Source organism: Uloborus diversus, chromosome 1 (genome assembly GCF_026930045.1).
Source record: "Uloborus diversus isolate 005 chromosome 1, Udiv.v.3.1, whole genome shotgun sequence".
Lineage (NCBI taxonomy): Eukaryota > Metazoa > Arthropoda > Arachnida > Araneae > Uloboridae > Uloborus > Uloborus diversus.
The window spans coordinates 150,240,067-150,262,966 of record NC_072731.1 but is presented as its reverse complement, the minus strand read 5'-3'; the positions used below and the strand labels follow the sequence as shown (position 1 = coordinate 150,262,966).

The 22,900-nt window shown below is 32.9% G+C and overlaps 1 protein-coding gene across 1 annotated transcript in view; it reads left to right on the top strand.

Annotated features, from left to right (window-relative positions):
- The window catches only part of LOC129232799 (sodium- and chloride-dependent GABA transporter 1-like), a 66,770-nt gene extending 50,113 nt beyond the window's left edge, over positions 1-16,657 (top strand). The window contains exons 13-14 of the mRNA XM_054866903.1: positions 8,637-8,807; positions 11,728-16,657. Coding sequence (XP_054722878.1) covers positions 8,637-8,807; positions 11,728-11,826 — 270 coding nt within the window. The 3' untranslated portion in view covers positions 11,827-16,657. The remainder of the gene's footprint in view (positions 1-8,636; positions 8,808-11,727) is intronic.
- Positions 16,658-22,900: the final 6,243 nt, after the last annotated feature.

The following is a 22,900-nucleotide window of genomic DNA, read 5'->3' as shown; positions in this document are numbered from 1 at the left end:
TTCTTACAAAACGCCATATTGTTACATAATAAATGAATTTCTCAATAACTACCATAAACTACCAAAAACACACAATAAATTTGCACAATTTTTCAGTCATACTAATTTCATTTCCCAAATGAAATTGAAATAATAATTCCAATAATATAACTTTTGTCACCAAAATATAAATTCATGAATAAAATAAATAAATAATGGAAAGCATTTCCTTGGATGATAAATTTGGGAGGGGGTGTGAACCCTATAAACCACCTCCTTGCATACGGCCCTGAACCCCAAAATTTCCTAAAATGACGAAAAACTTACATTTTTACGCGTTTTCTGTATTTAATGAATAATCAGCATTTGAATGTAATAGGTGAAGTATTTTTCAGTCGAATTAAAAATGAGATAGGGGAAAAGAAAAAACTGTCATGTTCAGTAAATATTTCCCGGTATCGCAAAAAACTTAGAAACTATCGTGCGCAGACGTCGGACAATCCAAACGCGAACCATTATTTTCAGTCTCTTTCCGCGTCTCAAGGGCTGCCATCTGGCGATACTTTAGCAAGTTCAATTGTAGAAATATATCATGAAAATGGAAACAATTACATTTTAGATTGTTCGTACAATCAGAACGTACGTCAGAAATATAAATGAATAAATAAGTTTTACTGAAAAGCATAGCTTTTAAAAATGTAAATATCATCACAATAATAATATAAAGCTGTTGAGTTTGTTAGTTTGAACGCGCTAATCTCAGGTACTAACTACCTGTTCGGATTGAAAAATTCTTTTTGTGTTGAAGTCCAATTTATTGAGGAATGCTATAGGTTATGTAACATCACGCTATGACTAATAGCAGTGGAGCAGCAATAAATTGAAATTAAGTCGATAATATTTTAGAACGCATTATTTATAGCTTGATTAAGCTAATGCTGTCATCTGATTGTAGCTCAATCGGTTGGGCGCTTGGCCAATGATACGTTAGCAATAATATCATGTAAATTTTTAAATCAAGGGTTTTCAATTTTTTGTCGATTTTGCAATCAACTATAATGAAGTAGAAGTTGTTCTACCAGATAACAGCAGCACGAGTTTTTGACTAGGAATCGGTCTGAAACTAACGTAACGTCTCCTCTCTTCGCTGAAAAAAAAAAAAAGACCAAAAGTTTTCTTCCTTAATTGACAACTTTTGTATTCGAAAAATAGTTTCAACAAAATTCCAGTCAATATTTTTTCCGCTAATTTTGCAATCAACTATAATAAATTAGAAGTAAACTTATTTTTCTATCACTAGATGGCAGCAAGAATTTTTGTCGCGGAAACGGACTGAAATTATTGCCTCGAATCCAGACATCACTCACCTGGCTAGCGCGCTCCCCTCCCCCGCCTTCCTTGGACCATGGAGCCCTCTTGTCTCCCTACTCCCTATATTGGTTTTTCAGTCTGCATCTGTCAGTAGTGAACACAGTTCACTATTATTTAGTTCGATCTAGCTGTTTTCATTCTGAAACTCTTGTAGATTTCTGTCATGATATATGCCTGTTCAATGGGCAGTTTGTCTTCTTCATTTCAATGAGTTGCCATTACGCCATATTATAGTGCATAGAAAGAGTAGTGTGCCGATCGACGGAGAAAAAGTGAGGTCAGATCTGAGGAAAATCTAGATGGCGCTGCGCTCGAGGAGTACGTTATGCTCCTCAATCAGACTCGTTTTAAATCAGCGATTGCATGCAGATTTCGCAATTCAAAAGCCACGTTTTTCGGATTGAACGTATTTCAGCGCGAAAGACAAATTCTGTAATAAGTGCTATTTGTTACATGGGTGTTCATTTATTTTTTGAAGCATATAAAATTACCTAATGGTAATTTATCTTCAATGAAAATAGTAGACTATAAGTATTCAATAACTGCGCGTCTCTTATTTCTCTACTAATAATAAAGCTGAAATTTTTTCTGTCAGGATATTTGTCCGGATTTCTGTCTGAATCTCTGTGACGCGCATAGCGCCTAGACCGTTCGGCCGATTTTCATGAAATTTGGTACAAAGTTAGTTTGTAGCATGGGGGTGTGCATTTCGAAGCGATTTTTCGAAAATTTGATTTTGTTTTTTTTTTTTAATTTCAATTTTAAGAACATTTTCCAGAGCAAAATTATCAAAAGATGGATGAGTAAATTACGAAATTATCATGACGTATAACTGTAACGTGGGAAGAGCGAATGAACATAGCCGATTGGCGAGAAATTCATCATCCATTATTTGTAAATATACAGGCTAATCAAATGACCTTTCAATTTTCTACTACGGGCAAAGCCGTGCGGGTACCGCTAGTTTCAAAATAAAACTGCTTCTAAATTCTTGAAGCTAATTAAAATTATCAGGGCTTCTCAGTTTGAGTCGAAGAGTCGGAGTGCTTGAAAACGTACCAACTCCGCCCTGTTTTTTTTTTTTTTTTTTTTTTTTTTTTTTTTTTCAAGGACTTACCTTACATTGAAGAAAAAAAAAATAGGATCACTTGCCCCGATAACATATATAACTACATACTAATTTGAAAATAACTGCAATTGGCAAAGAGCTGGCTTGATTATTTGTTGAATTTTCGGTTATACTAATTAATCAACGTCAAACTGCTAGTTTGCTTATTTTTACAACGTTCGTTAGAACCTGCAGTTGTCAGCAAACGGTTTTGTTGTCGATAATTATCGAAATAGAAGTATCTGACGTTATCACTGTCAAAAAAAGTATTTATGTATTTTTATATTTTATCTCATATGTAAAATAGCGAAAGAAATGTATCCTTAAAAAATAAAAACAAATGGGCAACCTTCTCGTCCCTCTCCTTTGTCTAACATTGCTTACGATAGCTTTGAAATGTTCTTTTAAAAGGAAGCGCAGCTTCTGAATCTCCCTACCCTTATTCAGGAAACAATATGACAGTGTTACAATTAAAAAATCTAAATAAGTAGCGATCAAAAGAACATTGTGATACATGTTTTTGGATGCAAAAATATTTTTCCGTTGTCGATATGAGATATTAAAGCCTATGGGAATTTTAAGAAAAGCGAGTCTCGTTGTTCCAAATTTAGCGAGTTTCGATGGGGACAGACATCTTTCTCACGTTTTGTAGATATGGATGTCCTGCCACATGCAGACGAGGAAATCGTCTGTGAGAAATTGGTACCTTCAACCCCTCGCCAAGTGTTTAAATTTGCCATTTTTCTTAAAATTTCGGGAAACTTAAATACCTTTTATCTCGATAACGGGAGACGATAACAATAATAATCATCAATTTTATACAGGATTTTAAAAGGCTGAAATTCAAGAAAAAAAACTTTTTTTTTTATGTATAACATGCGTGCTCGTTGATTCCGTTCGTCCGAAAGTCTTATGGTCGGTCGCTAAGAGTTACCAGGCGTAGCGTTGCTGGAGATTTCCAACATATTATCCAGATCTATAAACTGTAGAGGTGGTGCTACCATATACCGTACCAAAGTCAGTACTCGACTAATATTTTATACAATCTTATGCGTTCATATAGCCTAGGACTTTTCATTCTCATTATGATGCACTCTAGAAGCCACTCGTTAGGATATTTCATACCATTGCAACTTTTAAGATTGGATGCAACAACGCAAGCATCAATTGCTAATTTTTGCTTTGCTGTTAACTGTAAAGGTTTCGAAAGTTTCGCCTTATTCTTAATTTCCTTAACTTTTAATTAGTTTGATAAATCCATTGATTTTTTCTTCAGACGGTAAGTTACATGATGCATGTTTTTAATTTTTTTCGCAACCATACTTCTTTGTAAACTTGCTATATTTCTTTTGTTTTTCAGAGCTCTCTGTGTCAACAAATATTTACGTTTCTTTTTACAAAAATTACAACTTAATTTTTCACTCAATACAAAACCTTGACATTTACAGTGTCTTAAAGATGAACCATCAACAAAATATTCAGTTGGTTTCATTACAGGCAACACAAATTTAAATTCCTTTGATATACCCTAGAGCCCCTATACTATAGGGGCCTTAATATAGCTTCAACGTCAATAAAAAATTTTCTGACATTCGATACTGATTTAAGGACAGGATAATCTATTTTTACATCTTTGACTAAAATAGTAGCATTGATTTGTCAATTTTCTTCTACTTCAATAATGATCTTTTTATCGTCAATAATATTTTCCACATAATTTTCATTATATACAAAAACTACAATATTTGGAGATTTTTTAAATTTCATACAAACCCAATATTTGTTAGGCAATAGTAATATGAACAATTTCATTTATAATAGATTTATACGTGGCTATTTTAGTTTCATCCGCGGAAAGATCAAGTTTTATTTTTTTCAAACAGGGAACATTTTTCTTAACTGCATAATTCCTGATGGACCTTTGCTTTGGTAATTTTTTAGTAAAGTATGTTGGCAAATATGGGAAAATTGTCGGAATTTCCTCATCTTTCAAAAAAGGTTTTCCCCGAGGAATCAAAACTTCCTCACCATTTATAATATGCTTATTATGCGTTTCAATAAAATGTTTTTCGAAATGCAGAGCACAAATTGAGCAATATTTATCAAAAACTTTATCTAACGTGGGAATTAAAGAGTTTCACTTCTTTAGTTTTTCTTCATCTGCTGGAGCTTTAAAAATCGAAACTTTTTTTTGTATGTTTTGTACCCACTTATGCACCCTGGTACGAAACAAGATGAAGCTTTACTTCTTCTAATGTTTAACTTTGATACCTCTATTAAATGCCTTAAATGCTGTTTCATGAAATATTCACGAAATAAAGGTAAAAAAGAGAAACGCGGAACAAAATTGTAATGAAATCCCGCGTCTACTAATGTAAACACCGCGAAATTGAACGTGCACCTCGACCGCACTGCCCTCTAGCGGTTTTCATACAATTTGTCTTCAAGAATCGTGAGGAAAAAAGCGCCGATCGGCACACTACTCTTTCTAGGCACTATAGCCACATGTTTGAGCTCTTGGATGGCAAGACAACAGAGCCTAGTACCTCTAAAGAGCCAATTGGGGAAAAGCTAGTTGGCTGTCTGGAACATTACTTTCAATAGGGAAGTTTTCGATTTTTCAATTTTATTTTTATACGATAGAGTAACATGTATGAACATCATAGGTGAAAAAAATTTTGCGATACGATAAGTAGTTTTTTTTAAAATTAATTTTTAAAGTTCAAGCTCTTGTGACGTCAAATGGCATAGGAAGTGACGTCATCCGCTCTTCCGATAGGGGAGAAGCGAAGGTCACGCATTCGACTTCGAAGACGAAACGTAAAAGGCTTTCTCCTCGCATTTAACTCCTCGCGTTTCTGGAACATTAAACCTCTCATCCTCTCGAAAATATTCGAATATCTCATTGGTGTTACTTGAGGAAGATTATTTAGATTGTGCTTTAACGAATCTGACCTCTATAGTGTGTTCAAAAGGATTATTGAATTTCTAAAAAATAAAAATATCAGCGCGCTCAAAATGTTCCTAGCGAAAATAAGGGATCTTCGGCGGAAGGCTGCCCATTCGCGCCCTGTGACGTAGGCTCGTGACGTTTCAGAAGCGCGCACTTTTGCGCGTGGATTTTTAAAAATTCATTAAAAATCAACCACGGTGTTTTAAAATTCGGCGATGGTGAATTTTTTAGTTTTGATGGTCAATTAACAATATCCAATAGCCAAAATATGAACATTTAATAGGTTGCAACACGCCTGCGCACGAGAGTTTCTAAGGTTTTGCGCGACTGTAAAACATTGACTGAACCTGACAGGGTTTTTTTCTGTCTCATTTTCAGTTCGACGTAAAAAATACTTCGTCTATTACATTTAAATACTGATCATTCATCAAATACCTAAAACCTATAAAAATTAAACTTTTTCATTATTTTGGGAAATTTTGGAGCTTATGCGCGACCAGAAGACATTAGCTGATCGAAACTAAATTTAAACACAATATTTTGAGGCTCTATTTAAAGACGTCACAAACTATTACATTGAAAAAACATCTAATTAAAATTGTAAAAAAAATCGTAAAAACTATATTTTTTTTAAATATTTTGTCAAATTATGAAAAAAATTGAAAGAAAAAAAAATTGACCTGGTCGCCCATGCGCGACTGGAAGATGTCAATCAATTTCCATAATTCTTTTTCCCCTTTTTTTGTCCTTATAATTCGCAATTTTCCCTCGCTATTACAACTTTGAAATAAAAAAAATGAGTTTCTTGATCAAGCCTGCTAAGCATCTGAGCGCCCGCCTGTGTATAGGCGGCTGGTGCACCAAAAAGTGTGTGTGGGGGGGGGGGCATTTTTTTTTTTAAATTGAAATCTTGAAAATGCAATTATGTATAACCGTCCTTGTCATTGCGGAAAGAATGGGATTCAAAACTCTCGTCCAGAATTTTTCGAACTTAAAGTTCTGAAAATGCAAGTCAAGATGATCAATCGTGATGGCAGGAAGTTCGGAGACTTTCCCAAGGAAATTTTTCAGTTAATGTCTTTAAAACGCAATTGTACACTAATTTTGGGAACAATATAAGAAAAGATGGGATGTAGGAACTCTCCTCCCTTCCGTGAAATTTTTTGATATTGAAGTTTCAAAAATGCGACTCTTGATAATATTCCAAATATTAGGGGAAAAGCAGTTGATGTTCAGGATACTCTCTCTCGGAAATGTTTCACAACTGAAGTCTTAAAAACGAAACTTTAGACTAACTTTGATGACATTAGTGAAAAGTATTTGGTTCAGGACTTTCTTCCCATTTTTTTTAAATTTTTGAATTGAACTTCTAAAAATACAGTTGTAGGCTTCATTTGATGACGTTCAGTTCTTCTCATTGGAAAATTTCAGAAATTGGAGTTCTTAAACGCAATTGCAGAATGTTTGGTGATGTTGGGACAGGGGTGGTACAGTAATTTTTGAAGAAACAGTCTCTAAATACTCAATAGTACGCTATCTTTGTTAATGTAGAAGTGGGAAAGCATAAGGTTCAGACCTCCTCCTTCCTTATATGCTATTCTATTTCTTTTTCAAGTAAAAATGATGTGGAAACCAGTTTTTCTTTTTCTCAGTTTTGGTTTTTGAAAGGGAAATTTTCACTCTCTGAATCAATTCGCAACTCCAGAGCTTGAATGCGCTATACCTTGCAGTGATTAACAATACTAAAGAAAAAGGTAAAACGTTCCATTCCACGTGTTTTCCTTGGGGTAAATTACAGGCTTCAGATAGTTCATGATGTAATGTAATTTCAGAAGAATAGAAAAGAAAGCTTCCCACAAATACGATGAAAAATTACTGTCATGCACTAAGCGTCATAGCAAGTTATAAGCTACGCTACGGCATTTGTTTGTTTAACCTTTTTCATCCGTCCATTAGCTACGGCAGTGTTTAACCTTTTTCATCCGCTAGAAGCGCGCCCCCTATATTTTATTGGAGTTGCGAATACTTTTAGTTGTTCAAAATACTACAAATATTTCTAGAATTACTTTAGTTCATTTGACTGTCATCGCAGAAGATAAGCAATTGTAATGCAGCAAAAGCTCAGTTCAAGGCGCCCTCTTATATCTTGGCTCCCGGGGTGATCGCCCCTTTCTTCGGACGACCCTGCTCGCATAAAAAGTTTCACTTCACAATTTCTGCTGAAAAATTTAAAACGTTAGGGCTAAATTTAGAGCCCTTTTAGCGTGGCAAAGGAAACGGAAGTACTAGTTTTGAGATCCCCTTAGAAGATCCTAAATTTTTTGGCAAAAATATTTTACAATTATAAAAGCTTGTTTCTTAAATTTAGGAAAAAATGTGCTATGAAATTCAGAACGATAAAGCTGAATTTGGCACCCTTTCAGCATGGCGCTCGCTCGCTTAAGGCGGGCCTGCACCTATTTCCTTACGATGCAAATTTGCACTAGGAATTTATTTTCGCCAAGAATGCCTGAGCCAACTATGCACTCAAGGGATCCTTATTATGCCACTTAATCATGCGGCATGGGAATTGATGATTTCCTGCATGTCGCAAATTCGAAGATTAACCACTTGAACAGTGGGTTCAGAACCCGTGGCAAAAGGCGTACAAGGCCAACGCTACACAGTAAGCACTTACAGCAAAATAATTCATATCTTTCATATTCTGTCATGTCTGAATGGTTTCGAGTTATCTTCTGTTTAGGGATCGAAAGTCCCTTCTGTTACAAATCGTTAGAAAAAGAAAAAAACGTTTTTTTTTTTTTTTCAAAAAAGTCTACTTGAAATTTACATAAATCATCATTCTAACCGGATACATTTGAAAACTCAAAAAGCATGAAAACAACAGTATTTGATAAGTAATGATAATATAATAAGAAGTAATAGCAATAGTTCAGGTAATACTGCAATAATGAGCAATATTATAATGCTGCATAAAATTACCATTATTAAACTGTTGATTAATAATAATTGAAGTGTCTTCGGCTTTTATCAAAATTTATCTTAAATTTTTTTTAACAGTGATGAGTTGTCACTAAATATATGCTCAAAAAAAAAAAAAAAAAAAAAAAAAAACCGAACACATGAAAAGCTCTTGAAACAAAACAAATTTTTTAAAGCATTTTGTGCTTGTAAATTACTGGTTGTCTGCACTATTTTTTTACAAAAATGTAACACTATTTTCAGGGAATATTCTTGTTTTCACTCATCGAATATAAGCCCATTCAGTATGCTAAAGTGTACAATTACCCTTGGTGGGGAGAAATGATGGGCTGGGGGATTGCATTGTCTTCGATGGTATGGATCCCTCTCTACGCTCTTTATTACATCTGCACATCTGAAGGAACGATAAAGCAAGTAAGTTATGCACTCATTTTGTATTTAAGTATACTGTTCCGTCTTGAACAATTTTGACAGCATACATTTTTCCTATCACTACTCATCTAACATAGAAACTTATCTAGTTATTAGCTGCAAAATTTAATTACAATGAATGGTCAGTTACATATTGTATCCTCATAATGTTTTGACGTTACAAAATATAATAAAAAGCTTTCAATAGAGATGTAAAACCTACATGCATGACATTGATGTAAATTAATGATATGCATTATACATAAGAAATAATCATTAAATGACGAAATAACATCAAATTTACACATGTTTGCTTTTATTTATTACTAGCTGCGTGTTGTACGCAGCTAGTAATAAATAAAAGTCTACCTTGAAAATAAAAGTTATGTCAAGTAACGCATGTTCAACAATCAGGCTACAAGTAAAAAAAAAAAAAAATAATAATAGAGTGAAATTTCCCGTCAACCTGTAGAAAAGGGCAGACCTGTGGATTTTTTTTTAGTTCTAAAAACTCAAGTCAGGCATAAACATTCCATTTCTGATTTTCCCAGCAAAAACCCCTCATGGAGGGTCTCTCCCCCACAGGCAGACCTAGATTTCTAGATAATCTATACACTCAAAGTATTTCTTTAAAATTTTCTGCAAAAAAGACGGCCTCTTGAATCCTAGATTGAAACAAACAGTATTGAATCTTTGTCTATATTAACTGGGTCTGCCCATAAAAGGGGTCGGAGGGGGGGGGGACCCTATGTAAAATCTTGATTATCAAAAGACTTCTATGACAAATTTGGCAAATATATCTGAACATTGAGAATTAACTGTACAATCTTGAAAACCACACCTCATAAGTCAGAGGTACTGATTAATTCAAGGTAAGAGGGCTAATCAAAAAGTCTTTGCGCCTATTTTTTAGCCAAAATACGGCTGTAAATAAAAAGTGAACATAGACATTCCCAGGAGTGACCGTTCCTTGAACCGTACCAGCCGTATCTGCCATTAGCTCCAATGACCGGAGCTGCTTTAGATGTCCACAGCTTATGAGCAGCGAAATGTTATTTGTTTTGTATGGAGTAAGGGTCAAAAGCCCATAGCAATTCATAGGGAAATGCACCTGCAGTCCAGACTTTCCTCTCAGTGACTTTTACGATTTTGGTCCACTGAAGAAGTTTCTGGCATGACAGAGGCCAAGAACGCGGTGCGACGGTGATTCCACAGGCAGTCGGAAGAATTCTACGACAGGGGGATCTCTAATTTAGTGCTGTAATAGGACAAATGTCTGAACCGGTATGGTGACTATGTGGAAAAATAATGTAAGGTACATAGTACGCTACGTATATTTGTAATCACCTGTATGTACCTGTTTTCGGCGAATAAAAAATAGGCGCAACGACTTTTTCATTTGCCCTCGTATTTAAAATTTGACTTCTTTCTTCATTAGTAAAAATGTGGTGTTTTGTGTTTCTTCACAAATCATCATTTCTCTTTGGAATCATATAATGTATGAGAAAGAGGATAGATTCGATCCTCTTTTTAGATGTCAAAAATGAGAAAAGCAACAAATATCCATACATACATATATGTACAGACATTTCAGAACACTTGTGAAAATAGATTCGTGGGCGAGTAAAATAAAAATTTAGATGGGAAAATTTTCGTTATAAGCTAAATTGTAACTGCTAAGAATTTTCCGCATAATCCAAGGTGGTATCAGCCACTATACTCTCTCAGGATTCTACCGTATTACTCTGCATTAACCGGCATGCAGCAAAATTCAAGATTCACCAGATTTTCAAAAACACTTGCCTGGTCTTTCCCGTCATGCCGGAAAAGTTGAGGTTAGGAAAAACTAGTTAATACTATAAAAAATTTATGTCCAGCTTTAAAATGAATGTTCTATACATATCTTATTAATATTAATAAACAGTTTAATTTTGTAAAAATATTTACTAACAATGTCATTTGTTATTTTAACAAGAAAAATATTGTTTAATAAGGAATAATTTTATAAAAATTAAATCAAAACTGAGCAAACATTTAAGCAGTAAGTTACCGTCCCTAAACCAGTGCTAAAGAATTTACCATAGCTATTCAATAAATAAAAATTGAATTTACCTCTCTAAAAGGAACCTAAAATAATTTATTTGAAAAAATTAAGAAGAAATCCCAGTAACAACGACTGCTTCTGAATTAATTACTTTATAGGCATATGATTAAATCCGTTAATAATGACCTACCATAAATAACAAGCACATATTATATGCAATACACAATGTTTTTGAAAGAAGGTTACTTTCGGGATTTATTTTTTTCCTTGCAGTGGTTTGCTTTCTGATTGGAGAAGTTTACTTTTGTTTTATTGCAAAATAAACCTCGAATTACCCGGCATGCAGATCCACCTCGCTTTTTTCCGGCATGCCAGATAATGCGGGGTAATACCGTACTAGATTCTGTAAGAATGGGTGAATTAAAAAGTTTTCCTTTTGTTTGTCAGTCCATAATTTCTCAAACAGTAGTTTTCACTTTAATAGTAAAATCTCTCTGGCTTAGCCAGTAAAAAAATCTAATGAATCAACGTCTAGATTTTTTAAGGGAATTGCAAAGAGAGGGTAATTTTCTAAGGAATTCCTTAAAGTTATTCTTCAAATTTCATCTAAGGATAGCATTTGCATTGGATGAAAACGATCAATTATCCACAAATAATTGGATTCTCCACACAATTCATCAAGGAAAGTGTTGAAAATATGTGTCATACACATCAAGATAACTGCATATCACGCATAAAATAGTTATGTAACAAAATAGCACCTACATTTATCTTCACTTACAGTCTTTGCTTATCATACTAATCAAGTGCAGTGTTTTTCTAGCTTTTAATAAAATATTGGATTTGAAAACACAATATGTTATCTTTTTGTTTTAATAGAGGCTTCAAACTGGCATCACACCAGCACTGGAAAGGAAGGAGAAAGAAAACAATGACGTACAAATGAAGGAAACTAACGGCAAGCCCTCACACGTGTAGTAGACGTTTGCAGTTATGTACTCTTACAAAACTGCTCGTGTTAATGGGCACAGACTATAGTGTGATTACACAGACTTCCATTTGCCATTTTTGTATATAGTGCTAAAATGCATGAGCTTGTTTAAAGGAATAAGTAACATTCCTTTACTTATCTAGACAAACCATGGAATTTTATGGTCCACAATTCATTTATGAAATCATAACACATAACAATCTTGTATTTATCATCAGTCATGCTCCGTTAATGATACGGGTATAGAATACAAAATTCTAAGCATTAATTTGTATTTAATGAATGCTATTTATGCACATATCTTGTTGAAAATTTATGCAACAATAGCCCTCAGTAAACCATCACCTCACTGCAACTTGTGACCAAGCTTACATTTTAAAACAGCTATGCACTAACGCTTACAAAAATAGTCTCTTCACTCATTGGGATCCCTTCAGAATTTTTTGATGCCGTTTTGAAATATTCAATCAGAATTTCCCCATCCCTCACTGTTTTTGTGCAATCATAGGTTTTAAGTATCTCATCTTCAGGATATGCTTCTAAATCATATAATGTAAAAAAAAAAAAAACAAAATTCAATAAAATTCTTGTCATGAATACAAGAAATGTGTTTGTTGACAGATGGTCAGGTTTGCTGTTGCTGCAATGGGGACATGGTAGACAGTCTCATTGGCACAAATTTTCGTGACGTATGCTACCTAAATTGAATTATTTTCTACACTACTTGAGTTCAGACACAAGATTTATAGATTTTTACTCAGGAAAATAATTTAGTATACTAGAACAGTATTGATTCTGTAATGGATGTGTTTGTATTCTAACATTGAACAGGTTAGGGGAGGGTTGGTAATAACTCTTCCAGAGCTTCTTCTATTACATAACAGAAAAATTTTGCCCTTGATACAACTAGCATAAGTAAAAATGAAGGAAACATATGAAGATTTGTAAGTCCTATTAGGTAAGACTTAGCACAACACATACTGTGGAACAATTACTTTTGAAATAAAAAGAAGTCTTGCCAAAAATGAAATGAACTGAATGGCTAACTGCTTGGGTTTTGTATAGTTTTGTTGTCTCCTGTGTGCAGGGTTGCTATTTTATCCACTTTTTTGTAAAAAGTCCGGGACGCCGGAAGAAATTGGACAAACTGGATGAAATGAAAAATCAACTGATTATCCACACATAAATTTATTGTTATGGTGTAATAAAATTAGTAAATAATTCAAAAACATTATGCATTATGAATTAATCATTTAATTAAAATATAATGATTGTTAACTTTAGAATTTAATAAATCAAAAAAAAAAAAAATTACACATAGGTGCAACTAATTTTCGATAGTAATTTACTTAAAAGTAATAAAATTTAACAATGTGAATAAGCTATTGGGCATGATTACACTATTATACAGTGGCTCCCGAAAGTGTTCGTACACTTTGAAATTTTTTAGTAAAACCAAAATAACGAGAAACTGAATCCGAATATGAAGTCCGATATTTTTCACATTATTCCTATGTCATTCTAAATGAAACCCTGTATTTTTTTCAAAATATCGACGGATCTTCTTTTTGAAATGGGTCAATAAATGGGTTTAAAAAGGCTGGTATTCGTAAAAAACCAAACACCATTCGAAATTTGAATCTTTTCCTCACAGTAGAGGTAAATTTGTTTGAAATGTCTCAAATTAGTTAATCTATTCCATTCTATAGTAAAGTGTTTGATAAAATGCTTTAAAGAAAATAATCGGACCAAAAACAGGGTAAGAAAAGGTCAATCGGCAAATCGTGATCGGAGATTTACAGTTAAAAAACTAATGAAAAATACACATTTGAGAGCAGTAAAAGTTTCTGCAGAGTTAAATGAAAATTTTTGCATTTAATTTTCATTTTATATTTTTCGCCAAGTTCTCTGATAAGCTGGATTAAATGGGACCTCTTTCCGCAGAAATTTTCTTGGCCGTGCGAAAAACAGAAAGCTTACGCTTTTCGTCGCAAAATCAATGATAAATACGCTCAAAACGTTTTGGAATTACGCCTTACTTACAGATAAAAGTGAATTCAACATTTTTGGTTAAATTGTTGAATAATTGTAAATAGAAGGAAAAATTAGGAACTTGATCTTAAGAACTTAGTTGGATAAGTTAATCAAGACGGTGAAGGTGTTCTTGTGAGAAGGTGCATATCTGCATCAGGGATTGGTAGTTGGAATGTTTTGATGAAATAATGAATCATGCTGTTCATTTAAATATTTTAAAAACCAATTTTAAACTCTTAGCCAAAAATTTGGTTATCAGAAACAACTTTGTTTTTCATCAAAGTAACGATAAGAAGCACACGGTTTTCAAAGTTTGCATCTAGTGTTTCAGAAATTGTTCTAAAAGTTTAGAAACTATCCCTTCAATCTTCAGATTTGAACTTAATGCTATATAATTAGAGATATCTGGAAAATAGATTACGAAAATACGGCTTTGAAACGAAAATAGAGCTAGAAACAATAACTCTCAAAGTGTGGTTGAACACTTACTCAGAAATTACGCAAAAAAAAAAAAAAAAAAAAAAGAAAAGAAAGAAAGAAAGAAAAAAAAAAGAATAAAATGTATTCCCAGACATTTAAAAGGTGTTGCTGATACTGCATGATATTCTACTAAATAATAACTTAATAAAAAGTTAGATTATTCAATAATATATAGACATTTTTTAAAATGTACCAAGACTTGCGAGATAAAATTTCCGGCACTTTGTGGTTTTTGATTTTTAAAAAATTAAGTGTTAATATTTTTAAAAAAAATTTCATGTAGTTTTGTTGATTATAAATCTTATAATTAAATACCTATTCCAAAATATTAATTCGAACCATTGAATAGGGTGCTATTTCATTGAAAGACGTAGGTGCACAAACACTTTTGGGAGCCACTGTATATTACAATAGTAGAAATTAAATTTAATGGAAAAGTCAAAAGAAATACTTGGAGACACACATACAAAACGAAGATTTAAAGACTAAAAACATTTAACCGTTTTATTTTTCGAGTTTTTATTGATGTCACACCATAGTAAAATATTTATGTGCTCTGCATTTTTTTATGGATATGTTAATGTCATACAAATTACTACTTTTGTAGGGTTGTGGGTACTTAGAACAGTGTACCAGAAGAGGCTGTAATGAGCAAGGCGGTAGGTAGCTTTAAAATGGCCATTAACCTTCGTTGGGGCTAATAAATTGACTAGGAACAGCCTAGCTGGGTTCATAGTCTTTTGCTGATCAGCATATTTGTATTTGTATTACAAAAATAGATTTTACTTCATGTCAACATTTCCTTTATTAATATCAAGTTGTTTTCTTTCTTTCTTTTTTTAAACAATGATTTTAATGTTTTGGGAGACTCGAACCTTTAAAACTTTTCATTTCTTAGTTTTAATTTTATAAATGCATTTATTATGGGCAATAAACCGCCACATCACAGATAAACATCTTAAAATGCAGAGCTGATGTATTTGTTTCTATAAATGCTATTACATGCATTATGACTTATTAACACGCATTTGATTTATATACACATTTACTTAAACTTCAACTGATCTTAATGTTTTCATATTGACTTTAAAATATTTTTCAATCAATTTTTAATATACATATTTATGTATGCTTTTTTTACATTAAAATAGTACTTGAATAGGAAGAATCTATATAATTATTTATTATTTTCAAACTTCAAATTTTTCACTAAAAACTTTCAGTTTACCGAAAAAGTGGACAAAATGACATTTTGTCTGGGACGGTTTTTTGCGGGGTGGACAAAACAGGACAACCCTGCCTGTGTGAATGGGACAGCAATGGCAAGAAGAATTGAAAAAACGAACGGTCCGATCATTCCACTGGCGCTTCAAATTGAATTAACCCTTTTCAAAACTTCCTGAAGACAATTGATAATAAATACTGTTACTGGATTTCAATTCTTTAAACCAGAATTTCCATGTATCAGTGACATAAAACTTGAAGACATATTTGCAGGGCCTCCTCCGGCGCAAGTGACCACATGCTTGCCCAGTTATTGCTGGGTATTAAAGATATATGAACAATTGCTAAGTTTTTGATATTTTTCTTTTAATATTTATCATGCAAGTGAATATGCACATTTCTCTCAAACTTCAGCTACATGACGCAGAAAATCTGAGGGTGATGGAGGGGAAAAAAAACTGCTTATATTAACAATTCAGCAGATCACTATACAAAGAGCAGGTTTTGTAGACTAGTATAATTAAACAGTACAAATGTTAAGACTATGTTCTTTCCACAAATTGTGCGTTTAATTGCAATTATTTTTAAATTATGACAACAATATTGTCCCCCCCCCTCTCCCAACATGGAATATTGGTTTCTAATGCTAGGTATGGACTGAGTGGCTATGGATGTTTCAACTTCACTACGTTCAACAAGCAAAAAAAAAAAAAAAATGTACATAGTTGACTGTAATATTGTGCACCCGTTAAAATGAGACAATTTCATACAGAATTTATAAAATCAGGAACATTTTGGCTTTAGGCCTTTTTTAAATTCTGGTATGAAAGGAATTTTCAAAGCACTTCGAATGTCTCTGAATTTGCTGAAAAATTCAGCAAAAATTTCAACTAACATGATGGGATATATTTCGAAAATGAAAATTTTTTTTCTCATTATTCGTTTCATTTTTACTTTAAAATGCAATACCTACTTATTAAAAATTCATTTTCATATGAATGAAATTGTTTGAAGTGCTGTCTTTGTATATTGTATAAATATTGCTAGATGTAAATAAAGTTTGGTTTTTACGAAATGGTGTTTTTTCTCAATTACTGTCGGCCCCACTAAGTCGTCGGTTCCAATAAATATTATTCAATTAAGCGGGGAAATTTTATTTACCTTTCTAAATTGACAACATTTTGTTTTAAAACATAAAAAATAAATCAATAGCTGTATAAAGGAAATAATTAACGTTATTGCAAAAGTTTTTGAAATAAGCTAAATGAAAAACAAAATAGTTTAATAATTAAATATGTATGAAAATTATAAAAAGTAACTTGCTACTAGAGTTATATCTTTGTTTTGGCACGTTTTTTTCAGTACATTATTTTTTGAAAAATTCCATGATAGGACATTGCTTGCTCAAAGTCTTTTGGGAGCATTTTTCTGATTTTTTTCCCACTCCTCGTTTTTAGTATCTTATATTTGATATTTATCAATTTATGATCATCAAAAAATGTGTATATTTATTTGTGTTATTCAACTTATCTACTGCATTATTATTATTATTTTTTTGTATTGACAAAGACAAAAGAAATTGGATAGAAGAGGGGAAACGTTTTAATGGAATATAAATGTTGTTTTTCCCATACGTTGTCAGCGATAAATTACTTTATATTTTAATGTGATAATTGTTCTTACTCAACGTTTTCTAATTGATTCAAAATTTTTCTCAGCAAAAATATTTGCGTAGGCTGATTAATATTACTCGATTATCGAGGAAAATTATTGGATAAAGCGGGGATCATTGCGTCTATGGAGAAATATTCGGTTTCAGGAGGTTTTATTCGTAGAAGCGCAGCATTCGTTTACCTGTTTAAGCGGGGCTGACAGTACTTGTAAAGGATGAAAAAAAAAAAAAAAAATTTGAGGAACAAGACTCCCCAAATGAATATTTTGTCCCTCCCTTTGAAATATCAGAAATAAAATGAAAGTTGGAAAAAAAAAAGGTGAATTAAAGTTTTAATTAAGCAGTAAGTTAGTCCCATTAAGCCAGGGCTAATGCAGAACTTCATGCAATATACCAACAGCCTGGTAATGCCATCCAAAGACTGCAGTTTTGTTCTTGTTATGGACTCGTCCGTCTGAAATAGCGAAACCAAGATGGAAGTTTTCATTGTCAAACATTTACATTATAATAGTAAAAAAATAGTAGGTTTTGAGAGTAAAACTATTATTATTATTGACAATCACAAAAATAAATCTCAATTCTCTGCATATTTTAATAGTTACATATTAAACATTACATTAGTTTGATCTTTTAAAATTAATTACTTTTTAATATAAGGCAGTGAGAAGCAAAGGGTTGTAAGTGGCAAAATCAAAAATTTGGAGACAACCAGTACAAATAGTAGGAAAACCTCTCCTCTGTCTTAAAGCAAGGGATAGTACTAGTAGCCCTAGCATGATTTAGAAAAAAAAATCAATGAAAGCATATTTTGGACGTTATCTTTAAACGCGTTTTACTCGAAACTTGAAAATGTCCACTTACATCCCTTTGCTTCTCACTACTTCATATAAAAATACATCCCTGTATGAGTGCCCATTAATTGAATTAGGCCCCTTAAGTATTGTTGTACTGAGGTTTCACAGCAAAAAATAAACAATGAAAAAAACTGCATATGATCTATTTAAATTTTTTTAAAGTATTCCCACCACAGTTGGTCAAAATTTGAAACAAGCTCTAATTTTACTCCAATTTAATGATAAAAGTGCTTCATTTTCACTTTAAATATTTTCACCCCCAAGTTTGTTGCGAACCGAAGCAAAAAAAAAAAAAGTTTTATACAGATAAATTTTTGCAATATTGGCAATTTTAATGTGATTCAATGGTTAACTCTCTAAATATGGCCAAATTGAAACCAGATGTAAAAAAAAAAAAAAATTGCCGCAGTTGTGCAGGGTTTATCCACTTGTGGTTAAAAAAGATTCCCTTACTTTTCCAGCTTGTTTTTTTTAGAAAATTCCAGGTTACTCGTTTCATTCAAAATTAAGTTTAAATAACAATATTTTCAAAATAATTTAAATTGTTAAAAGTAGCCCCCCCCCCCCTCCCTCCCAATGAGGAAGAACTAAAACTTTTCCCCTTAAATAAAAAAAAAAATCCTGGGATTTTTTCCTTTTCTCTCTCAAAATATAATATATATATATACATTCATTTCGTTCAAAATTGTTCTTATTTATTTACTACTAAAGACGGTACTTTCAACTTATTTTTGCTTTCTTCCATGCCACGTGTCATGCGTAATGTTAGCATTTTGCTGTAATCTTTTAGCATCCGATTTTGGTTTCCAATACTTCTTTTTATTTTCTTACTAGTGGTACCCGCACGGCTTCGCCCGTAATGGAAAAATTAAAACGTCTTTTGGTTCGCCTGTATATTTACAAGTGTATGGTGAATTTTCTCGCCAATTGGCTTGTACCCATGTTACAGTTCCACGTTATAATAATTTCACAAATTACTCGTCCATTTTATAATATTTTTGTTCTTAAAATTGGAATAGAAAAAGAACCACATCGAATTTTCAAAAAATCGCTTCGAGGTGCACATCCCCATGCTACAAACTAACTTTGTGCCAAATTTCATGAAAATCGGCCGAACGGTCTAGGCGCTATGCGCGTCACAGACATCCTCCGGACAGAGAGACTTTCAGCTTTATTATTAGTAACTAGCAAAAATACCCGGCGTTGCCTGGGTCAGTAATAAATATGAGAAAAAATCGTTACTTGCTTTTGTTTTCTGGTTTAAGTGAAAGAATTTAAAACACATCTTTTTGACGTGATTAAAAATCGAGTTTCTTCCTTACCCATAAAAGTAAAATAGCAATAAGTATAAAGAACAAAATAGTATTGATTTAGAAACGAAAGTACTATATTTAAGCATATACAAATTTCCAAAACATGAAATTATTCTTCTCAGGTTTAAAAAGATTAATCTGTTGATACTTTTTCTTTTTTAACATGGAGTCTAAAACCTTCTCTGTATTGCTATTGAAGTTGCTCGTAATCCCCTTATACTTGCTTTAGTTATTTTGGGAAATTTCAATCATTGTGGGCTCTTGGTGCGATTTTACCGAATTTGCGGGAATCGTTTTGGGATACCTTCCATAATGCTCCCTCCTTCTTTCCTTACTTTGTAAAACGATATGATATTAATTTTCGTTACAAAGATATTATCGCCAGGTGCTGAGATACTTTTGGTCACCATAAAATGGCGCTAAAGAGTTTCATCCGAAATGTTTCCAAAATAAGTAGTAAAATTTGGCGATTGTTTAAAATTGTGCAAAAAGGAAAATTAATGAAAGTTTTTGTGCTGATTATGGATTTGCCTAATTTAGTTGCTGGATTATTTAACACAGTAAAAAAAGTTTTTTAAAGATTCTTTGATTGGCGATATTTTGTTTACATGGTGAAAGCTGAGAAACATTATGACGTAGTCTTCGGCTTCAAAAACAGCGACGTTGAAAAAAAACTACCAAATGCATCAGCTACGGAAATCTATCTGCAAGAATTTTGGCGATCTGCAGGTTGATTGGATAATGAGTAAGTGTTCAATCCACATAAATAATAATAAAAACCATTAATTACATTAAAGTTCCGTTTAAATGGAAAATTATCAGCCAAATCATATATTATTTGCCAATCTTGTGCAAAAATCTTACTTCAAGATTTGACTTGAGAAAAGCCTTGAACAGTCACGAAAAGCAAAGATAGTCAACAATACAACAGTTGTCGCTATCAACAGGGAGTTGAGATGATACACTAAATACTGTATTGAGTTTAGGAAAGCCTTCGAACATGGAACTAAAAAGCTCATAACTCGTTTTTTATTCTACTTTGAAATTTCGAATAGGTGCCATCTTCAGCAGAAAAATCAGAGCTTTCGATGGACATATAATGTAAATATGTGCAAGCATTTTTTCATCCCTATATTAGAGATTTATACGAAAATTGTATTTTATTGCTCCCCTAAGGGGGTTTTGCCCCCCCCATAACGGGACGAAAACTACCCTATGTGTTATTCTGATGCATAAGCTATATTAGTGTAAAATTTCATCAAAATCCGTTCAGTAGTTTTTGCGTGAAAGAGTAACAAACATCTATCCATACATCCATACAGACAAACTTTCGCATATATAATAGTAGTAAGACTAGTGATACCCACACGGCTTTGCCCGTAATAGAAAAATCAAAATGTCTTTTGGTTCGCCTGTATATTTACAAATAATGTATGGGGAATTTTCTCGCCAGTTGGCTTGTACCCATCTTACGGTTCCACGTTATGATAATTTCGTATCTCGCCAATTGGCTTCTGCCCATGTTATGGTTCCACGTTATGATAGTTTCGTAATTTACTCGTCCATCTTATTTTTTTTTTCTTAAAATTGGAATAGAAAAAGAACCACATCGAATTTTCGAAAAATCGCTGCGAGGTGCACACCCCCATGCTAGATACTAACTTTGTGCCAAATTTCATGAAAATCGGCCGAACGGTCTAGGCGCTATGCGCGTCACAGACATCCAGACATAATCCGGACAGAGAGACTTTCAGCTTTATTATTAGTAAGGAAGATTAGTATAGGTATAACACAAAACATATTGAGCAAAATACAAAGCTATTTTTCAGTATAAATATGATTGACTTGTTGCATTGATCAGCATACTATATAATTCATAACAAAAACCAACATCCGCCAATGATAGACCGATGCCAATAATCATCAGCTTTTTTTTCCTTTCATATTGTATTAAAGGATGCTTACATTAAAATTTTCCTTTTCTAGAAAATAATTTATTTTAAAAAATTCATAATTTATTGCACATTTTATTGAGATAAACATCCAATTCTGTTTTTGGAAATTTACGTCTACTACCATATTGCAAACAACCGAATATGGCAACTAAGCGAAGAATTTAAGATAATAAGTAGATTTTTGAATGTGTAACATAAATGTAGTTATAAATAATTAATAATATTTAAAAACTACAATTAAGACAAAATAGTCAGTTTTTAGCACATAAGCATCTGAACCAGAGTAAAAAATGTTCTGAAGATGAAATTTTGCATTATTCTAGAAAAAAATTACAAATTATCCAAAAAAAAAAAGGAATATTTGGCGTTGTTTTCAATATTTTGCATTGCAATAAACATCCAATGTCGTTTTTGTAAACTCAGGCACTTAAAAAGTCTTGTGTACTTCCATCTTGGGAATGACCAAATATGGTGGCTACCAAAAATTTAGGTGAATTTGTAGCATGAAATCAATTTAAAAATAGTAATCTTCATGAAGCTACAGTTCAGTTCAAAAGTTTTTAGAACACTGGCGCCCAAGGCAATGAGGCTAAGATTAAGTTGAACAAAATTCTTCATTTCTCAAAAAAATTTTAAATAATAAAAAAAAAGGAAAGAAAAAGAAATTGCAGCACATTTTGCATAATTTTCATTAGTTTGCAGTTAAAGAAAACATCCAATTCTGCTTTGTTTTGGAAAACTTAGGCATTTAAGTATAGTGTCTACTTTCATCTTGTAAATGACCAAAAATGGCAACTAAGTTTCATGCATAGCTAAAAAGACTCTCCCCGATCAACCCTCCCATCCTCAGGCTTGTGCTTCTAAAGCAGAAAATTGTCTTCTCCCCTATTGAGTTCGTGCATAATTCCTGTTCACCCGAGGATTTTTTTTCTTGGGAACTACTGCGGACCAAAAATGGCGGCTGCAGGAATTTTTTTCAGTCGCCATCTTTTTATTGCCAGTGTCATTTTGCTTCAAGTTTTTTCAGAAAACATTGATGAAATGAATATTAGACCTCATGTTACAAAATTACCTGGGAAAAAAATTTTTTGGGGGCAAAATTGGAAAATTCCTTGACCTATCCATGATACTTTTAACTATGTCATTTTCCCTGACAATTCCAGGTTTTCCTGGAGTGGAGCGTACAAACCCTGGTTGGTGACCAAAAGCTTGGCGATACATCGCCAAGAGTTTACCAAATTGTAACACCACTTGAGTTAGCATTGAAATTAACAATGATTTTCCTCCAAAAAGTTGTAAAAGACCCCCTTAGGAATATCCGCATGCAACCAAAAGGGGAGGCGAACAACTAGACCTCACTAGGAGTCTACGTACCAAATTTCAACTTTCTAGGACATACCATTTTTGAGTTATGCAAGATACATACGCACGTACAGACGTTGCGAGAAAACTCGTAATTAATTCGGGGATTGTCAAAGTGGTCTATTCGTCCTTAGGCATATATTCAAGTGTGATCGGGTTGAAAAAAA